At 41.8% G+C, this 21,044-nt stretch overlaps 1 protein-coding gene across 1 annotated transcript in view; it reads right to left on the bottom strand.

Annotated features, from left to right (window-relative positions):
- The window catches only part of ATAD3A (ATPase family AAA domain containing 3A), a 119,049-nt gene that overhangs the window by 48,716 nt on the left and 49,289 nt on the right, over positions 1-21,044 (bottom strand). The window contains exons 9-13 of the mRNA XM_077457581.1: positions 19,869-19,925; positions 14,151-14,276; positions 10,631-10,755; positions 3,617-3,668; positions 1,405-1,475 (exon numbers count right to left, since the gene is read on the bottom strand). Coding sequence (XP_077313707.1) covers positions 1,405-1,475; positions 3,617-3,668; positions 10,631-10,755; positions 14,151-14,276; positions 19,869-19,925 — 431 coding nt within the window. The remainder of the gene's footprint in view (positions 1-1,404; positions 1,476-3,616; positions 3,669-10,630; positions 10,756-14,150; positions 14,277-19,868; positions 19,926-21,044) is intronic.

The raw sequence follows: 21,044 nt of genomic DNA, 5'->3' as shown, positions 1-21,044 counted from the left end.
ACCTGAGATGACCAATGGGAGAGATGCCTGGAAAACGTATTGCCTGATGCTTTCTAGAATAAAACAATTCACATTGTGCTAATGGTGCTCTGCGATTTCAGCCCCATAACACTTCTATGTTAACTCACATCTGCATTAGATAAGAAGAGAGATTCCTATGTGTCTTTGGTAAAATTGTTTTGATTTTTCTAACCCTCACCTCTCAAGTCATCCTCGCTGCCTCCTCCCAAAAGCATTTTATTCACACCCGAGTGTAGCAGAAACACAGATTGACAGGGTTACTTTTGCACATCTTTTCAAACGTAAACGTACATCGTTCACTTCACATGACAATGTCCCAAAGTAGCTCAAGAGCATTTTCAGTTGTGGAGTCTTGCATGTTTTTTTAGTGTGCTTTTTGGAATGATTGTATTGCGTTTTGTTGACAAACACGCGACTATGAACTATTATCAGTCGAACTATTTGTTGCACCAAAGCAGTACAGGAACTTTTTCCACTCTCAGTCGCATTGATTAGGACAGGCACTATTAAAAATAATGCAATTACCCTTGAGGGGAAAAAAACACATCAAAAACGGACTGGAACACATCAAAAACTTGCTGGCAGAAATGCATTCGGAACGCACTCGGACTACCCTTTGGTGGTGTGAACCAGCCCTTAAGGCCTGATGAAATAGTGCAGAGTGTGTTATATCATCACAAGCAGTGGTGAAATATAGAGCAAGGCAGATAAAGCATAGTATGCACCTTTGTAAACAGAGATTTAGGAGCTAGATAAGGTGCAGCATCAATGAAAAAAAACTTCTGAACGACAGAACAAAAAAGCAGCTTTGTGAACCGAGCCCCAAGAGTCTGAACTAAAACCAGCATATGGCAGGTGGAGATCAGAACAGCCCCCGATCTCATCTTCTGGTCCCAAATCACCTAGATCATGAGCGTGCCCTTAACTAAGCAATTCAATACAGGAGTCCATCAATTAACAGACATTCCTCACATCTATGCTAAACCCACAATTTCTCTAGTAAGCAGCTGTGAGTTCAAATCAACCTTCTCACATCAGTGTTTTAATAGATAAGCCCATGACGGTCTCAAAGAAACGGTCATTATGGAATTTATTTCCCAGACAATTACAAAGTTAAACAGTCTCCTCTAACAAGAAAGGATAATCTATCAATGTGGTGATATCATGGGAGATAAACAGGTATAGAAGAAAAATTGGCCAAAGCACCCATCATTGTCTCAGGATTGTGTCCCTCCCACAACGGATGGTGGTACTCTGTACAGCACTAGATGTTTCTGCTAGTGACCGTTCCTCCAGGACTAGGAATGGCCGACATGCACTTCACACAACGTCATTTTTCAGTCTGCAGTATACACTATAGCACAGGACCAGCTCACAACTTACTTGTTACTCTGCTCTCCAGTCCTGTAGAGAAAGGCATTTAGTGTTGCTCGCAGGTCTTCACTGATTTTCTCCTGAAAACAAAGTAAAGGAGACATATGTCCAGTCACATCTGTCTTTATTTAGCTGGTATCCTACAATTTGCTTATGTGAGAAGACCAGGATCGTATGTACAGATACCGACACTATAACCCTGTCTGACGTGTCTACCCACACTGTGGTTGTGTCTTTGCTTTTCGATGGTCTGCCTTTCTATCCGAGTTCATTCTATTTTTTTGTGCAAAGTTACAGGGAATAATCAAGTTCATTTAAAAATGTATCAAGGCACATTCCCATTTACGTAGAATAATAATAATTGGCTTTGCAGTACCTGTGGTTTAGAATGGCTTAGCTTGGACAGCCTGGAAGAGTAGTCACAAGAATCCATAGGGGCACTGTAATAGCTTGCATTACCGAATTCTCAAATACAGTGGGTGTAGCAAAAAAAATCCCCCCCCCCCCTTTAAAATAATCACATTTTGTTGCTTTGCAGCATGAAATGAAGACAGACACAGCAATTGTTTTATCCAGCTGTATTTACCAGTGCAACTTATAACATCCAAGTGAAAGAGATAACACCAACACCATGACATTTAACTGAATTTGAGCAGTTTGAAGAAGAGTGGGCAAATACTGCAAAGTCTAGATGTGCAAAAGTAGTAGAGACATATCCCAGCAGACTAAAGGCTGCATTTAAAGCAAAAGTCGTTTCCACAAAATACTGACACAAGGGGATCATCAATTTTTGTTTCTGGACAAAACAAAAATTGCATGTCTTCATTTCAAGCTGCAAAGCAACAAAAGGTTATTATGTTTAGGGGGTGATTCTTTTCTATACCCACTTTAAGTTAAAGTGGATGTAAACCCTCACATACACCCAGTAAAGTGAACAGCTTCAGATGATACATAGATGAAACAAATCCTCCTGCATACGTTTTACTTGTTTATCTGCTGTCTTCAGCTTTCTACACTCTTTAGAAATTGCATTCTGTATTCCAAATTTTGTTTCCTCATTCAGCAGTGGGTGTGGAGTCTGGGCTTACACTGTGTGAGAGCTGATTGGAGGAAAGGCACACAACACCCCCTCCACAACGAAGAAACTTGCGGTATTATGAATAGACCAGCTCTTTGCATATCTATCTCCAAGTCCCCTCCCTGACACAAATTTCCAGCTGCTTTTATTGCCTGTGTCAGAGAACTTGGTCAGAAGTTATCATGCTGATAACAGAGAAAAGAGAAAAGGAGCAGCAGAAAGACATGGGACTTAGAGCTTTGGAGAGAGATCGGTAAACATTACAGATATATGTGCCTAGGTCAGATTTCATGAATGGGGTTTACAACCACTTTAAGCCCATTAGATAAAACATTTGTGGGGTGCCTGTAGGAAAAATATTCTATGATTAGGTCAATTTTAGCACAACTATCTATTAAATAACATCCTCTGCTAGCAGTGAAGAAGGGGGGGGGGGGGGTGCGTTACCCCTCCTGAGTCTTTCAGGAGTGTGTGCAATCTGATCTCTGAGGATTAAGTCAACAGCCAGTGTTCTGGCAGATAGTGTCCTGCCATCATATAGCATCCGCGCCACAGAAGAAGCTTCGGAAAATCTCCGAAGCTGAACGGCGCCTGCGCCGTGAGTGGAGGTGGTAGCCCCACCATCCAAGCGGACATAGGACTGTGAAAATTAGAGGGCCCCTAATTCGCTCGCCATGCTTCGGGGCTCGGCCTCGCTGCACTCGGCTCTTTTTTATTCCTACTCTATGTCCATTGGATGGTGGAGCTAGAACCTGGACTCACGGCGCAGGCACCGTTCATCCTCGGCTATTTTCAGAATCTGTGTTGCTGTGTACTGCGCATGCGCAGTACACAGTGGACACTATCTGATGGGGGACCTTATATGATGGGACACCGGCACAAAGATGGAGCATTATCTTATATCAAGGCGTTTGCTTTTTGAAAGAAATAGAATTATTCAATATTATTTCATATTTATCTGAAAAAAAAAAAAAAAAGACATTTTAGTACTGAACATTACTACTACATAAATACATAAAAACAATCTGCATTCCCTTTACTAATTTTCTGAACTTCTGCATGAAAGATTTCTAAAATGCAATCTGTTTATCTAGGTCACGACAAACCATATTTATGAAACTGGATGACAAAGTAATTACATACCGTTGCTCTCTTCCTTAGGAAAGCATCTGCTTCATCCACAAAAAGCAAGAGGCTGTAAAAAGAGAGACAGGAATCAGCCGAAGAATCCTAAGCATTAGGGTTCATCAAGTCACGAGTGTCAACAAGAACACAACACTATGGAGGCCAACCAGCCCAATCTAAGAGCTAAGAGACAATTTTATTGATAACTGTATGGGGTAAATACCTGCAAAGATCATATTCAGTATGCAATTTCCTTTTTTACACTCATTTATATTTTCCTCACATTTACATGAAGACCAGGCTATCCAGCATACCACCACCTAAGAATGCTTACAATAATTACATTTTTTTCATATGGTTTAAACCTTCCCCCTCCCAAAAAAACAAAACAAAAAAAAACGTATTTTAAATTGCTGCTTAAAAATTTTTTAGTTGAAGGTAGCGTTTTTTTATTTGTTTAACCTCCCTGGTGGTATTCCCGTGTGTGGCTCGGGGTTACATTTCAGTACCATTAGCAGTAACCCCGAGCCACACTCGGGATTGCATCTCAGGATCCTGGTGCACTGTATACTTACCTTGTCTCCAGGATCCTGCGGTGTCTCCCCGATGTGTCCGCGGGCTGTGTGCTCCACCCGATGCCTCTGTGTGCCAGGCTCCGTTCCCTGCGAGTGTTGCCACGCATGGAGGCGGAGCCTGGGGGCAAATTCAAAAAGTACAAAATAACAAATACAGTACACGATAATCTTAGAGATTACATGACTGTATGAAATTCATTTCACATCCCTTTTGTCCCTAGTGCTTTGTCCAGTGCCATGCATGCAGTTTTCTGGTACAATGTTTTTATTGAAATATAAAAAGGGAAGAACCAGATAACAAATGACCACGCAGGGAAAATGATCATGAAAACATAAGAAAGAGGCTCAACGGACAAGAGAGAAACAATAAAAACTAAACAATGGACAAAACTAAAATTAGAAGAGACAACCGGTGGAAAAAAAGGGGAGGGGTGGGAAGGTGGGATGATAGGTGCAGAGCAGCAAACAAGAGGGACAGAAAGTGAGTGAGGAGAAAGGGGGTGTCCCCCCTGCATGCAGTTTTATATTATATATACTGTTCTTTCTGCCCGGAAACTTGAGAATGTCCATAGCAACTAAAAAGTGTCCCTATACGTCAAAAGTGGTTTTAGACCAGCTAGAAAACAGTGATCGTAAATTAGAACACTTGTAGAATTGAGCGATAGTGAATCGTGGGGAAATTAAATCTATTATTATTTTTTTATAATTCATAGTTATTTATTATAATTGATGATTTTGTGTTTCAACTTTCATCATACCCGGGATGTCTACTAGACTTTTTTTTTTTTTTTTTTTTATTGCAGAAGAGACATGTGTCTTCTGCAATAAAATTCACATACACAGCTCAGCCTGCAGTGGCGGGTCCAACCCCCCCCCCCCCCCTGTATGCTGGATTGGTGGCCTCCTCCGGCACCATCCCCCACTGGTTAACGAAGATGGGCAAAAATCTGCATGCAGAAGATGCCAGCTCCAGCGAGGGACAGGACCATTGGAAGAAAGGTGAGTATTTGCTGCCTTCAGGTCAGCTTTAAGACTACACGTCTACCTAAGATTGCTGTTTTTAAGGCTTCATGCACATGAGACGCCGGTGAAAACTCTGCTCAAAAAAAGCTGAAACGCGTGTTTGGAAACGCCCGTTTTGCCACGTTTGCATGCCGCGCTTGCGTTTATAAAGATAACATCATGTAGACCCTCCCCAAGCCCTCAAAGCATGTTTTTTTTAACTATTTCTGCCATATGGGATTTGTCCCATAATTGCATGTGATTCTGAATTACTTCAATTAATTGGTTTTGGGTTACATCGGAAGTCATTTTCAGAGATGTGTCTTCCAAGATGATCAATTTGCTAATCACAATCCAAGGTGTGGACAAGCCTAGCTTGGGGGAAGGGGGGTGGCTTGTGGAAAAAAAGTTTCAGTTTCATGAAGGATGGGTCTGACTAGACATTGGTATGCAGGTTTTTCTATGTGAAAAAAAGACAATGCTATGGTTTGGCCAGACTGGGTGGAGTCACTGATTAGATTAGAAATTGGATGAGGGTTTGGGGGAAAGAAGTGGAGGCATTCCTCATTGTCAAAGCTACTGGAAACACTAGAGATTTTATGGGATTGTATCACAAAGTAAATATGCTCTATGAATTATATAAAGTAATTACAACATTTTTTTTTTAACTTTTTTATTGTTTTCTATGGTTTTCCATCATATTTCTGAGTTTTCAGGTCCAAAAAATTGGGTTACTTTAAAAACGCTTATAAACACAAATGCGGCTAAACGCGGGTACCGCGTTTAGCGTCTGAAACGTGGAAATTTTTGCATCTGAACCCATTTTTTTGCTTCTGGAAAAACAAGGTTCAACGCAACTGCATAAAAACGGCAAAAAACGGCAAAAAACGGACTGTGTACATGGACACATTAGGATTACATTGAATGAGTTCAGGGGCAGTTGAAAAAAAAAGTGTCCAACTGCCTCTGAACACGCGTTTAACAGCGTCTCGTGTGCATATGGCCTTAGGCCCCTTTCACACGGGCGGATAGAATTGTGCTTTTAGCTGCGGACAGATGACGTTATCTACTGCAACTAAATGCACACAATGCTTTCCTATGGCCCCATTCACACACTGCGTTTAGTGACGGTTTTGTTACGGTTTTGTTACATGCAGTTTTGTGCAGATAGAAAAAATAAAGTTGACTGCGTCCAGGAACGATTTACTGCAGCTATCTGCACATAACTGCAGGTAATCGCAGTGTACCATTTCTCCTGCAGATAGCAGCGGCAACAAGGAAAGAAAAACAATAGGAAGTACATCAGAAATGGCAAGAATTTTCCAAACGCAGCTAATCGCAATGTACAACTGCAAGTGAATGTTGTGCCAGGATTCTCTGAATTTCAGAACAAAACATGCTTTTAATATCGGCAGAACAGCCGCCCGTGTGAAAGGGGCCTATAAGGTGACAATGCTGCTGCCCAACAAACAGCATTGTCACCTGGTTTAAATAAGTGAGAAATAAATGGGTCTAGTAGCGAGATCAACAAGTATTAAAATTATGTTACAGGAAAAAACAAACTGCTGTGTTAAAGTGGTTGTAAACCCTTACATATACCTAGTGAAGTGACTGGCTTCACGTGATAACCCACAGATGAAGTTGCACTTGTCTATCTGCAGTCTTCTCTACTGCTGTTCAAAGTACACATTTTAAAAACCTTCTGAGCTGTCAGGAAAAAAAGGGGGCGGAGAGCTGAAGTTACACTCTGCAGAGCTCAGTGAGGAGAGATGTGAGAGCTGATTGGAGGGAAGGGACACACCCCTTCACACAGGAACAGAGCAGAGGCTGTAAATCAGCTGGAGCTCCCTCCCCTGTCATTTTTCTCTTGGGGTCAGGCAAACTTGTCAGAAGTAATTCATGCTGATAAAGGAATGAAGCAGCAGATAGAACTATCACTTAGAGCTCTTAATTGAGAAAAGCACAAACTATAGAGGGATATGCTTTGTTCCCATTTCATGTCTGAGGTTTACAACCACTTTAACACTAGTGACAGACTTCATCATATCAGATTTACTAAAATTTTTGACTTTGTTAATTTTTGCACTTTAAGGCCTCATGTACATGGGACGTTATAATAACGTTATAAAAACGACAGTAGCTTTGCAGTTTTTTAATGTTTTTGCAATGGCGTGTTTTTTTTTTAACCACTTCAGCCCCGGAAGAATTTATCCTCCTGACTAGAGCAATGTTTGTGATTTTGGCACTACGTCGCTTTAACTGACAACTGTGTGGTCATGCGACATTGCACCCAAACTGACTTCCTCCCCCCCCCACAAATAGAGCTTTCTTTTGGTGGTATTTGATCGCCTCTGCAGTTTTTATTTTTTGCGCTATAAACAAAAAAAGAGCGATAATTTTGAAAAGAAAACACAATATTTTGTACTTTTTGCTATAATAAATATCCCCCTTTTTTTTTTTAAAAAAGCTGATTTTTTCTCAGTTTAGGCTTATATGTATCCTACTACATATTACTACAAAAAAAAAAAAACACAATAAGCGTATATTGATTGGATTGCGCAAAAGTTATAGCATCTACAAAATAGGGGATAGATCTACAGCATTTTTATTATAATTTTTTTTTACTAGTAATAGCGGCGATCTGCAATTTTTATCGTGACGGCGACATTTTGGCGGGCACATCAGACAATTTTGACACATTTTTTGGGACCATTGGCATTAATACAGCGATCAATGCTATAAAAATGCATTGATTACTGTAAAAAATGTCACTGGCAGTGAAGGAGTTAACACTAGGGCGTGATCAAGGGGTTAATCGTGCCCCCTGGGAAGAGATTATAACTGAAGGGGGAGGGGACTGACTAGAGGAAATGACGGATCGTGCTTCCTAGCTAATAGGAACACACCATCTGTCACTCCTGTCGGATCAGAACAGGGAAGTGTGGTTTCCACACACTCATCCCTGCTCTGTGTCTCCTGCTCAAGATCGCTCATGGCCGGCGGTCATTGCGACCATCGGCCACAAGCATCGGCACCCTCAGGCCGCGTACACACGCGGGGACTGTTCGCTCAACTTTGTTCGTCAAACAGTTTCAGCGGACAGTCCGCTCAAAATTAGCATGGACGGACTTGCCCACACACGACGAACGAACAGTCCGATGAAACCGTGCGCGATGACGTGAACGGCACGTACGACGGGACTAGAAAACAACGTCCTATACACTGCAATGCAAACTTCGGCGTGTAAATCCTTTCTGAGCATGCGCGGAACTTAGTTTGACGAACAAGCCTACACACGAGGGGACTGTCCGCTCAAACCAAGTTTCAGCGGACAGTTTTTCGGAAATTCCGAAAAACTTTGTTCAGCAGACTATTCGCTGAAACTGTCCGCTGAAAGCCCACACACGAGCGGACTGTCCGCCGAAACACTGTTCAGCGGACAAAGTTGGGCGAACAGTCCCCGCGTGTGTACGCGGCCTCACTGTGCAGCAGGCGTGAGTGCCTGCTATCCCGACCTTGCAACCTGACGTATAGCTGCGACGGCTCACGCAGGGGAGCCATCCTGCCGCAGTATAACTGCTGCATTGGTCGCGAAGCGGTTAATGAGATTAAAAATGTTTAAAAAAACAAAAAACGCTGACAAGACGCACTTGAGCTCTTATTGGCTTTTTTTAACGTTAGGGCATTTTTTACAGCTGAAACTCTCTTCTCAGAACCCACTAGTTTTGGGTCTTTTTTTACAGCCAAAAACAGTTGCTAATAGCCCGTGTGTGCATGGACACATAGGATAACATGCTCGAGTGTTTATTCACTGTAGAAAAAAAAAAAAAAACATAAAAAAAAAAAAAAAAAAAAACACAACAGCCGTTAAAACATCCAGAACAAAAAAAAAAAAAACAGGGTCGTGCCAGCCTCCGATCACCAGAAGCTCGGTAGAGTGTGATAAGGATAGCTACTAGCATTTAACGTTAATCTCACAAATCATGCAAATAGGAATAAATTAAATATATACGCTGCACTATAAATGTAATACACACCTCATCAGTATGGCTACTGAAGTGCATACATTAAAAATAACTAGCATAGAAAATTGATCAATACGAGATGTAACAGTTTAAAAATAAACAATTATGCTGCCCTGGATAATATGTAATGCACATCCAATCAGTCTCGATACCGAAATACATACATAAATACAAGTAAATAGTGATCAATGCGTGATGCGACAGCTTAAATAAACAATAATGTGAAAACTCAATCCAAAGAGCTCATGTGCATGAGTGTAGAATTCCTAAAAAAACATAAAACCTCATAAAATTCACAAAATAGTCCATATATCATATACTGTGAATATCAAAGAACAAAGTGCTCATGTGCAAATAAAGTGTCCTGCTGCGTCACTAATGACCACACCGATTAATCCATATAGTTTGAATTTTTTTAAACTGCTTGGTAGGTGATCAAACATGCAAAAGGTGTCCCCCCTTCTGTGCTCCCCTAGGTAATAAACGTTCCCCTTAGAGCATACGACTTTGCCATTAAGTTCAGTCTATGTACGCATATATACTTCCTCTGGGTTCAGAAAGGGTACCGGAATCCTGGACTCCTCAGTTTATACCTCTGTATTATGCAAAGCCGTTACATCACGTATTGATCAATTTTCTATGCTAGTTATTTTTAATGTATGCACTTCAGTATCCATACTGATGAGGTGTGTATTACATTTATAGTGCAGTGTATATATATTTCATTTGTTAAAACGTCCAGCATGCATGAGGCCTAAAAGTTCCACTTAAAAAGAGACACCAAAAAATGTCTGCAATTTTTTTTCATTAAAACAAACACCCTCTTCTGAAGGCCTGCAGGATCCCTCCTGCACCCAATCACTAGGGGTTTGGCTTAAACTTTGGAGACAAGAAAAATATCCCAGCTTCAGAAAACATTTTGTGTACAGTTTATTTCCTGAGGACCTGCCACTACAAAATGGTAGAAAAGTTCCTGCTTGGGCCAGAAAGACAAGACAGGTGCCCCCCTTTCCTATGGGTGGCACAGTCACTTTATTTCCTCTGTGCAGCAATGCCTGTGAAACACTTCAATTGGACTAAAGTCAAATCAAGTAAGTTCAAGTTTATTATCTTTCAGGAATTTTCACACCTAGTAACACCACTAACATTTCTACAGGTAGAATATCAGCATGCTCTAACCCGATCTCATTATTATACAACTTAGCGGATTCTCAAAAATTTCCCAAACTATTATTGTCTGTGCTTGCCATTTACCAATGGAAGTCAATGGAAGGAGTGTTGTGTCTCTGCCCATCCTACCACAGCATCAAAATGCAGGAAGGATATCTTTCTCCTGGTTAGCGGAAGCAGAGGTCTTTTATCCCCCGAATCAGTGTGTAGAATAATTCCCAATCTTATCATTCACTTTCTACACAGTCTTCGTTACTCACCCACGCTTGCTAGTGCTCGCCCAGTCAAACACTTTGTGCATTGCAGTAACTCCATCTCGCCCCATGGGGGCGACATCACCACCAGTCATGATGGCGTAATCCATACCAGAATGCGTGGCTAATTTCTACAGGGAAACAAAAAAAAAAAATCATCAAAATATGATCACTCAATACACTGAGGACAATATGTTCAAATTAACATAAAAACTTTTGGTTTGCAAAACTCCTTATACTCCAGACACTGAGCCAACATAGCAGAAAGGCTTCTGATCTCAGGAGACATTCATTTCTCACAGGCGACTCCATCAATGATCTTGTTAACCATTCTCTAATGCCCACAAGGGAACACGCTCATAAATCTCTCTTTTGGGAAGAGGGGGGGGCTATCAAACTCATCAACCAGAGTGCTGTGTCTACGTGTCACATAAATATAGCCCATTTCTCAATTAGAAAGACGACCACACAGGGTAGCAACACAGCTCACATTGTCAGCCCACAAATCAATAGGCACAATTTCTGCACAACGCTGTACAGTAAACCGATCACTGTGCAAATTACACAGCGCATGAGCTGGGCAGGCAAAACCAGACAGGCAATTATATTAACCCCTATATCACTATACAGATGAAAAGACAAGAACTCTTAAAAAGCTGAGTGGGGTTAATGAAAATCCTCCTCAGGAAAGGAATAAAATGCGGTGAAGGAGGAGGGAAGAGAAAGCAGGTTGTGTACTTTGTACAATAAAGGGAATAGTCAGGGCTGGACATATAATGTACAAAGAACAACAAATCTTATAATTGAATTTACCTGCAAACATTTTTATTTTTGGAGGCAGTACAGTGGGCTAAGTCTTTAGCACTTCTGTCCGGGGTCGTTGGTTCAAATTGCAACGCACACCCGCACAGACTTTGGATGTTCTCCCTGTGCCTGCAAGGGTTTCCTCCTGGTACTCCAAAGATACGCTGGTAGGTTATTGTCTCCTGTGTAAATTGGCCTCAGTATGTGTTGGTTTGACTGTGAGTCAAGGATCTTAGATTGTAAGCTCCTAAATGGAATTAACCCATGTGAAGGTATAATAAATATGTGAAGTTCTGTGTAAATTGACAGCGCTATATACGTACCTGTAATAAATAATATACATTTGTCCCTTTACTAACTTCAATGTGACTCTTCAGCTTGAAAGTCAGAGGTCACAGCTGCTGCCCTATCAAAATCCTGTCTGTACACATTTGTCTCAAAGCTGTTTTGTGTGTGTGGTTAGGTATATGACAAGTCACCAGCTATCAAACTTCACTGACCTCTGACCCCTGACTCTTAAGCTTCATGGACATGACTGTTTAAGGGCCATGCAGGATTCAGAGCCTGCATAATCACAAACTCAGGACCTGCAACTGCTGTGTACAGCCGCTTATTGAGATGAATTAGAAGTTGCAGCGGTACATGATTATGCACCAGGGGGTGCGTCAGGCACTTGACTGGATGTATCTGCTTATGGATCATGTGTCCACACTTGTTAAGAGTGCCTGACGCAAACCCTGGCATATAACTTCATCTTCTGATTCATGTGATTATGCAGGCTCTGTGTGGTACAGCCCCTGTACGGCTGTGAGCATAACAAAAACTTTAGGCTGAGGAGTCAGTAAATCCATATAGCCAAATAAAAAAAATAAAAAAAGTGGCAAATGTTAAATAAGCCTTTGCAATTATTTTTAGAGACCCAGCCAGATCAATATTAAAAATCAAAATGGTAGGTACCTCAAAAGAGCAGGTCCCTCCATAGAAGAGGCATTATACTTTACCTTTACAGTGACCTGCGTCTCCAACCTTTCCTTGATTACAGCACGGTAGCCTCTGTCAGACTACATCAGAGGAACACCACCAATGCATTCTGTGGTTTCTTCTTCCGAACGCTACCCCACTACAGGACACAGAAGTGATGTAGGTGTCAGAAGATAGAATCACGGCACCTAGGGGACACAGGCATCGGACACCCCTGAAAGTGTTGAATGCTAAAGACTGATGGAGGCTGCATGGCTGGAACTAGACAAAGGTAGGAGACACGGGCCGAGCTGGTATAATTACTCTTTTATTGCAGAGACCTAAAATATAAAGAACAGTGCCCCTAAATGTGCTATACATTAATACCAATTAGATGCTGCCATCAATTTTGGTGCCTGCCCAAACTATTAAGTGTACACTGTGTTGAGGTGCTAGCGTATAGTGATTGTAAAGTCAATTTTTTTCCCTAGAAAAATAACAAACATGTACTTACTGGCTCTGTTGCAGTGGATTTGCAGAGTAGCCCGGATCCTCCTCTTCTTGGGTCCCTGTTCTGTACTCCTGGTCCCACCCTCCTGTTCAGTTTCCCCAGAGCAAGTAGCCTGCTATGGTGACACCCGAGCCAAGTCAGAGCTCCCTGTATCCATTCAGACACGGAGCCCCGGCCCGGCCCCACCCCTCTCTTCTGATTGGCTAGCTGACTTTGACAGCAGCGGCAGCCAATAGCGCCGCTATGTCTCAGCCAATCAGGAGGGAGAATCTTAAACCTTCTGTGCTGCAGCTGCCCCCAGAGCATCCCCGTGCTCCCACCCCCCCCCCCCTTTCTTACCTGAACCTGTTAGCTCCAGTGATGAGCATGATCCCAGCGACTCCAGCTGCTGTCTTTCCACACTGGATAGATGGATAGCAGCAGAAGCCAATCGCTGCTGTCAATCAAATCCAGTGACATGAGCAGGGGGCTGCGCAGAGTCCTGCTGTCTGTGTCAATAGACGCAGCAGCGGGACTCGTGAACGTACCCACGGAAAGTGACTCTCCGTGGGAGTACCCGATGAAGAGTGGAGGCCAGGAGCGCCGCCAGGGTAACCCAGAAGAGGAGGATCGGGGCTGCTCTATGCAAAACCCTTGCACAGAGCAGGCAAGTATAACATGTTATTTAAAAAAAAAAAAAAAAAAACCTTTACAATCACTTAAAATAAAAGAGCATGTATCATTAATGCACGTGGTAAAATTAATTAATTGCATGGATTTGTTATAATTTATTTTATTTTAAGCTAGCGCCTCAACACAAAGTACACTGCTAACAAGACCTGTCATTTGGATTTGTTTGGAGAACTGACAGGATCCCTTTAAGACTAAATGCTGAAATTCATGCAGATGTCTGAATATAACTAGTTCTTTTTAGTGATGTTTTGAAATGCCAGAAAAAAAAAAAACGAAAAAACTAAAAAGAAAATGCCATTGTAAATGTTACCAGTGTGCAAACCTATATACTTTCATTGCATTCAAAAAGCTTACCTAGAGTAGGTCCATAAAATCAAAATCCAGCGGGGAGAATGGAATCCCATACTATGACCACAGGTGGTGTGAAAACCTGGAAACTCAGATCTCCCCACCAATTCCCTGAGAGATATTAACTGTGGGCTGGTTTCTACCATAATCGACCAAAATCCATCAAAATAACAGATTTGAGGGCCTTACCTCTGAGATTTAACAAAAGCCCAGACTGGCTTAGCCCATTACCTTGGCAAATAGTGTTTTTCCAGTCCCTGGAGGACCATACATTAAAATATTCCTGTAAAGACCTTTGTTCCTCTTCGTATTCCTTGTGGCAATGGCAATGTCCCTCACCCGTTCCTCTAGTTTTGGCTGAAACAAAGAGAAATAACAGCTCAGACCACAATTTTAAAACTTTGCTCACTAAAAAAACAGTACAGGAACAAAAACGAATAGTGTTCCAAAAGGAGGAGGTGTAGAAACCAGTTAATATAACTTATGATCCACCTTTAGCGCCTAACATGCAGTCTAGTGTCAAACACTCTGTGCTCAGCACACCACGCTCACTCACAGCACATTATACACACAGCAAAAGGAATGAAAGGATGTATCATGGGGGTATGGTTTTTTTCATGGTTCAGTTTAACCACTTCAATACAGGGCACTTTCGCCCCCTTCCTTCCCAGCCCAATTTTCAGCTTTCAGCGCTCTAGCGCTTTCAGTGACAATTGCGCGGTCATGCTACACTGTACCCAAATGAAATTTTTATCATTTTGTTCGCACAAATAGAGCTTTATTTTGGTGGTATTTATTCACGACTCCGTTTTTTATTTTTTGCGATATAAGCGCAAAAAAGCGGAAATTTGGAAAAAAAAAACAATATTTTCTTTTTTCTACTTCAATAAAAATCCAATAAAATCAAATTTTTTCATAAATTTCAGCCAAAATGTATTCTGCTACATGTTTTTGGTAAAAAAAAATCCGTTAAGTGTATAATAATTGGTTTGTGTGATCACGGACATATGTACGCAAATGATCATGTACATATGTGTGCAGGTGATCACGTACATATGTGTGCAGATAATCATTGGGACATGTGATTTTAGTGGGACATATGTGGGGGACATGTTTTTATTATTAGGGACATGTGTTTTTATTATTTGGGGACATGTATGTTTTGGGGACATGTGTGGGGACATTGTGTTTATACTGTGTGATGTGTTTACCGTGTGGTGTGTTTACTGTGTACACTAGACTGGTGATCAGTGAGTAAAAAGCTGCAAAAAGCAGCTCATACTCACTGATCAGCAGCCGGCTGCAGCGATCTGCTCTCCTCTCCACAGCGATGACTTCTGTGTGAGGAGAGGAGGAGCCGATTGCCTAGCAACCGGCTGTTTGTTTACATCACATGACGGCCGTGATTGGACACGGCCGTCATGTGATCAGGAGGGCCAATCACAGAGCCCTCCTGCCGATCTGAGATGCGCCGTGTCCGGGTGACACGGGCGCATCGGGATCGCGCCGCTGCGCGGGCGCGCGCGCGATCCCGCTACTCCTGAATGACGTTCCTGAACGTCATATCAGGAGTAGGCGGCTCCCACCCGGCCGTATATGTGCATTGGCCGGGTGGGAAGTGGTTAATCAATCGAGGAGGATAAATAGAAATACATATTTCCCCACATTTAAATATAAAGTGGTACAGCAATACTGAAAGAGATAGGATTCTTTTGCAGAAAGGGATGTCGTTTTATAAAAAGAGTTCTAAAAATAAAGGCCAAAAATATAATAAAAATGAAGCGCCAATGAAAAGAAAATAACAAAATCTGCCTTTGGTTGTATATTCACCTTCAGTTTATAGAGATTTTCCCCACAGTACTTTTTCTGCCAGACTTGTCCTCAGTGTGATGGCCAGTGTCACTCAGCCCACTTCCTCTGGGCCCAGGTCATACATGACCTGCCCCCATGCCTGCGACTGGACAGTGAAAGGAGATGCAGCACAGCGATGAGCTCATCTCTTCATCAGTCTGCTCTCTCTCCCCCTATCACCAATTGATTGGCTCCTTTTACTGCTTCGTTCTCTTACGCCTTCAGCCCTGCTGTACAGGGGACGGCAAAAAGTGGTCTTCTAATTGTGCTCCAGTGTTGTATTCTGTAGGGACATGGGTGCTGTGGTTTCTCCCACCAGCCGCTATTGGGGAATATACCATCAAACACATTCACAGTGGTGTCCATCCAATAGCAGTGGGAAGTTGAGGAAGAATTGACTCGCCCTTTGCTAGCAAGATAAGTATGAAAATATTTTTATAGGTACCGGTATTTAAGTAATGCACTGACAGGATCACTGCAAAGTGCAAAGAGTGATTCCTTTGGCATAAGATAAGGTCCACTGGTCCAGACTTTATGGACTGGATCAATAGCACTCACAAGCCACTTGAGGAGAAATATACACTGGTTGATTTTATGGCAGCCTTTCTACACAAGCTTGTTAAAAGGTGTAAGGGTCCACTCAACCAATTAATCTTCTCACCAAGTAACACAGGGATGACCCCGATGCTTAATGGTGACACAAGGAACTGTAAAGGTACCATAGCAAATAAGATGGCAAAAGCAGGTACAGTGCCTGATACTTGAAGGTGCCCTCACCTTAAGCACCAGTAAGAATAGGAAGTATCTAAACCCAAGAAATCAAAATAAAAAAAGTTGAGTTTACCATTCCTTAGATGTGGTGGCTGTATTCATTTTCTTTAAATTTGGGATTTTTTCTTAAATTTGAAGACAGCCTGAGTATAGGTTTGTGTTAGTCCCAAGCATGTTTGAATCTACTTACTGTCTCACTACCCTCCTACTGGAAGAGTATTTCAATCATCAACGATAAGGTTAGTTTTGAACTTTTCTCCTGGTAACTTGAAGTCACGTCCCTGTGCTCTTGGATCATAGGTTTATTTTACTGTTTTCCTGAACCTTACTCACACCCTTAATGTACAGTACCTTGAAAAAGTAATCATACCCCTTGACATTTTCCTCATGTTACAACCAAAAAAAAAACATAAAAATTATTTTATTGGAATTTTTTGTGATAGAACATCACAAAGTGGCACATAATTGTGAAGTAGAAGGAAAATGATTTTCAAATATGTGAAAAGTGTAGTGTGCATTTTGTATCCAGCTCCCCTTAATCAATACTTTGTAGCACCACCTTTCGCTACAACTAAAGCTGCAAGTCTTTTTGGGGATGTCTCTACCAGTTTTGCACATCTAGAGAGTGACATTTTTGCCCATTATTCTTTGAAAAATAGCTCAAGCTCTGTCAGATTGGATGGAGAGTGTCTGTGAACAGCAATTTTCAAGTCTTGCTACAGATTCCCAATTGAATTTAGGTCTGGTTTTTGACTGGGCCATTCTAACACATGAATATGCTTTGATCCAAACCATTCCATTGTAGCTCTGGCTATATGTTTAGAGTCGTTGTCCTGCTGGAAGGTGAACCTCCCTCTCAGGCTCAAGTCTTTGCAGACTGACAGGTTTTCTTCCAAGATTGCCCTGTATTTGGCTCTATTCATCTTCCCATGAACTTTCAGCAGCTTCCTCGTCCCTGCTGAAGAAAAAGCACCCCCACAACATCATGCTGCCACCACCATGTTTTTTGTTGGGGGTGATGTGTTCAGGGTGATGTGCAGTGTTAGTTTTCCACCACAGTTTTGCTTTTAGTCCAAAAAGTTCAACTTTGGTCTCCTCTGACCAGAGAACCTTCTTCCACATGTTGCTGTGTCTCCCACATGGCTTCTCGCAAACTGCAAACAGGACTTACTATGGCTTTCTTTCAACAATGGCTTTCTTCTTGCCACTCTTCCATAAAGGCCAGATTTGTGGAGTGCAGAACTAACAGTTGTCCTGTGGACAGATTTTCCCACCTGAGCTGTGGATCTCTGCAGCTCCTTCAGAGTTACCATGGGCCTATTGGCTGCTTCTCTGATGAATGCTCTCCTTGCCCGGCCCCCCAGTTTAGGTGGATGGCCATGTCTTTGTAGGTTTGCAGTTGTGCCATACTCTTTCCATTTTCAGATAATGGATTTAATGTTGCTCCGTGAGATGTTCAAAGCTTGGGATCTTTTTTTTTTTTTTAAACCTAACCCTGCTTTAAACTTCTCCAAAACTTTATCCCTGACCTCTCTGGTGTGTTCTTTGGCCTTCATGATGCTGTTTGTTCACTAACGTTCTATAACAAACCTGTAGGGGCTTCACAGAACTTCTGTATTTATACTGAGTGTAAATTAAACACAGGTGAACTTTATTTACTAATTAGGTGACTTCTGAAGGCAATTGGTTCCACTAGATTTTAGTTAGGGGTATCAGAGTAAAGGGGGCTGAATACAAATGCATGTCACACTTTTCAAATATTTATTTGAAAACCATTTATAATTTTCCTTACACTTCACAATTATATGCAACTTTGTGTTGGTCTATCACATACAAGCCCAATAAAGTACATTTTATGTTTTTGGTTGTAGCATGACAAAATTAATACTGTATTTAAAGGTTTCAGTCATGTCTCCTCTTTTTCTGCATTCCTCAATACTCTAAATATTAAGTTCCTAAAGTCCTACAGTGGTCCTTCTGGGACACGAGCCACGCAGACCAATTTAATGCATTGTGCGACGTATGGTCTGAGCACTGACAGGCTGACCCCCCCCCCCCCCCCCCACTCCTTCAATCTCTGCCGCAATGCTGGCAGCACTCATACATCCATTTCCCAAAGACAATCTCTGTATAGGACGCTGAGCACATGCACTCAACTTCTTTGGTCGACCATGGCGAGGCCTATTCCGAGTGGAACCTGTCCTGTTAAACCGCTGGCCACTGTGGTGCAGCTTAGTTTCAGGATCTTGACAATCTTCTCATAGCCTAGGCCATCTTTATGTGAGCAACGATTCTTTTTTTCAGATCCTCAGAGTAAGAGCAATAACACCAAATTAGCCAGATTAGCCGAAATCTCGCGAGATTTCGGGTGCATTAGCCGCAATGTCTCCTGGGATTACTTGGACGAGATCCCAGGAGACAGTGCGGGCTTCAGCAGGAAATGATGCTGATCCCCGCAAGAGACCGCCCATCGCCGCAGGGGAGGAAAATAAAAAACTACGAATTACAAAAGGTAGATTAATAAAAAAAAAAAAAAAAAAAACATGTGGCATTATCAAATGTACGGTCTAGAGGCAACAGAATGGGCAAATGTATTATTATGAGTGCAGAACCGCTTTAATAAAAAACCTTCAAGTACTCCACAAAAGGTGTCTTACGGATGTCCCTATTGGAGACATTTCCTGAGTTGGCAAAAACCACCAGAACAGAAGTTAACTCTTCCCCTGCCCTATCCATAAATATAAATAAATTTATCCACACGCAACAACCCAAAACTGGCATTCAGAAGTAGCCATGCTGCTTTTGTGCCCACTCTTCACTACTATATAATGACAGCACTATTTAGAAGGACTATACTTATTGGTTTTACACATGCTCAGCTACAAAAAAAAAAAAAAAAAAAAAAATTACAGGTAGTTTCTTTTCCACCCAGATTTTCTCTGTGCTTGTTTTTTCTGGGTACTCCAGTTTTCCCTCAAACTCCAAAGACATGCTGATAGATTAATTGCCTCCTGTCTAAATTGTCCCTAGTATGTGTATGAATGAAGGTGCAATAGCTCTTTTAGGGCAGCTACTGATGTAAATGTAACATTAAATAAATTGCTGTTTAAAACTGTCTGCAATATATAATTAACAAATAATAAATATATGACTACAGAGCTATGCAGGCTCCATAATCATACTGTGCTTCCTATGTCTTTCATAACAAGCCTCAGCGTCTTCCTCTCCTGTTCTAACCTGCCCTAGCAACAGGAAAGTGAGAATCTGATTGGTTGGCTGAATGTTGCATAGAAATGATGAGTTTACATGCACATTCTAAATACTTACACTGAGAACAACACCTTCTAGGGCATCCTGGATTCTGCTGAAAAGACGTCTGCTGACCTGATGATGAAGAAAAATTATATTAGAAATTGTTTAAGTATTAACTCAAGATTTTTATTTTTTTCTGTGGCAGATAAAAGAGCCGAGTTATATTGTGTGATGTTATGGGTGGGCAAATATGTTGCCCCTCCCCCACTGCACTAGTCTAGCAGTTCACGCTGGTAAACATACCAGACATATGACTGCAGTGTGGCAATAAAAGCGATTTGCACAATTCTGTGAAGGTGCAATCATGTTTGTTGCATAAGGGCAGCCTATTCTTTTTGAATGAGCTGCAAACACATCCCAGCATGATCTAAACTGTACTTCAAGAACAGAAGTGTATTGCGGAGTGCTGCAGCACAAGAATTCTGCATTAGGCTTTACCACCGCAACGTGCTTGCATGCATAGTATGGCATTACGGGTTACTGCATGCAAAAGCATGACCCTGTCCTGTCCAAACTGTTGAAGTGGAGCCAAATTTTCTTTGGACTTAATAGGTAAAATTTGGAACCAAGTTCTTTTCTGCTGCCGGTGTCCCTCCCAGTGTCTTCACAGGGACAGAAGTAAGCAGGGTTTTTTCAATAGAGAAACAAATAGAAGTGGGGAAGGGCTAAAAAGACTCAAAAGGTTTTTATCACTGGGTGTTAATTGAGCAGATACTTTTCACTTCCTGTGTGGTCATCAAGGCAGGAAGTCAAGGTAAATCTCCCCGGCAGGGATTCAGGCACGAATATGCCTGAAATTCCACAAACAAAAACATTGCAAGCATTTCTTTGAAAGCGGTCACAAAGGACTGCTAGATGGTGTCACTTGAGTCGTTAAGTGCTAATGCTTGCTCTAAGGCTGCATTCACACCTGAGTGTTTTTTCAGCTCATGAAACGTTTGTAAAACGCCTGAAAATCCCATTCATTTCAATGGTACCTGTTCACATCTAAGCATTGTTTCACCTGAACCAAAATGCCCTAAGCTCAAAAAAGAACATGAGCTTCTTTGGGGCAGATTACAGGCTTTTTTCTGCCTTTTACATTGGTGACCTGAACAAAAATCGCAGTAAAAACTCGAGCCTTTGTAATGCTCAGGTGTGAATGCAGCTTAACTAATCGTGGTTAATTTTATGGCACCAACAACAAAGGTC

This window comes from Lithobates pipiens, unplaced genomic scaffold, assembly GCF_037356315.1.
Source record: "Lithobates pipiens isolate NorthernLeopardFrog02 unplaced genomic scaffold, aLitPip1_a1.2 Scaffold_27, whole genome shotgun sequence".
Taxonomy (NCBI): Eukaryota; Metazoa; Chordata; class Amphibia; order Anura; family Ranidae; genus Lithobates; species Lithobates pipiens.
Note: the sequence above shows the minus strand (reverse complement) of the source record. Positions and strands in the feature narration are given on the sequence as shown.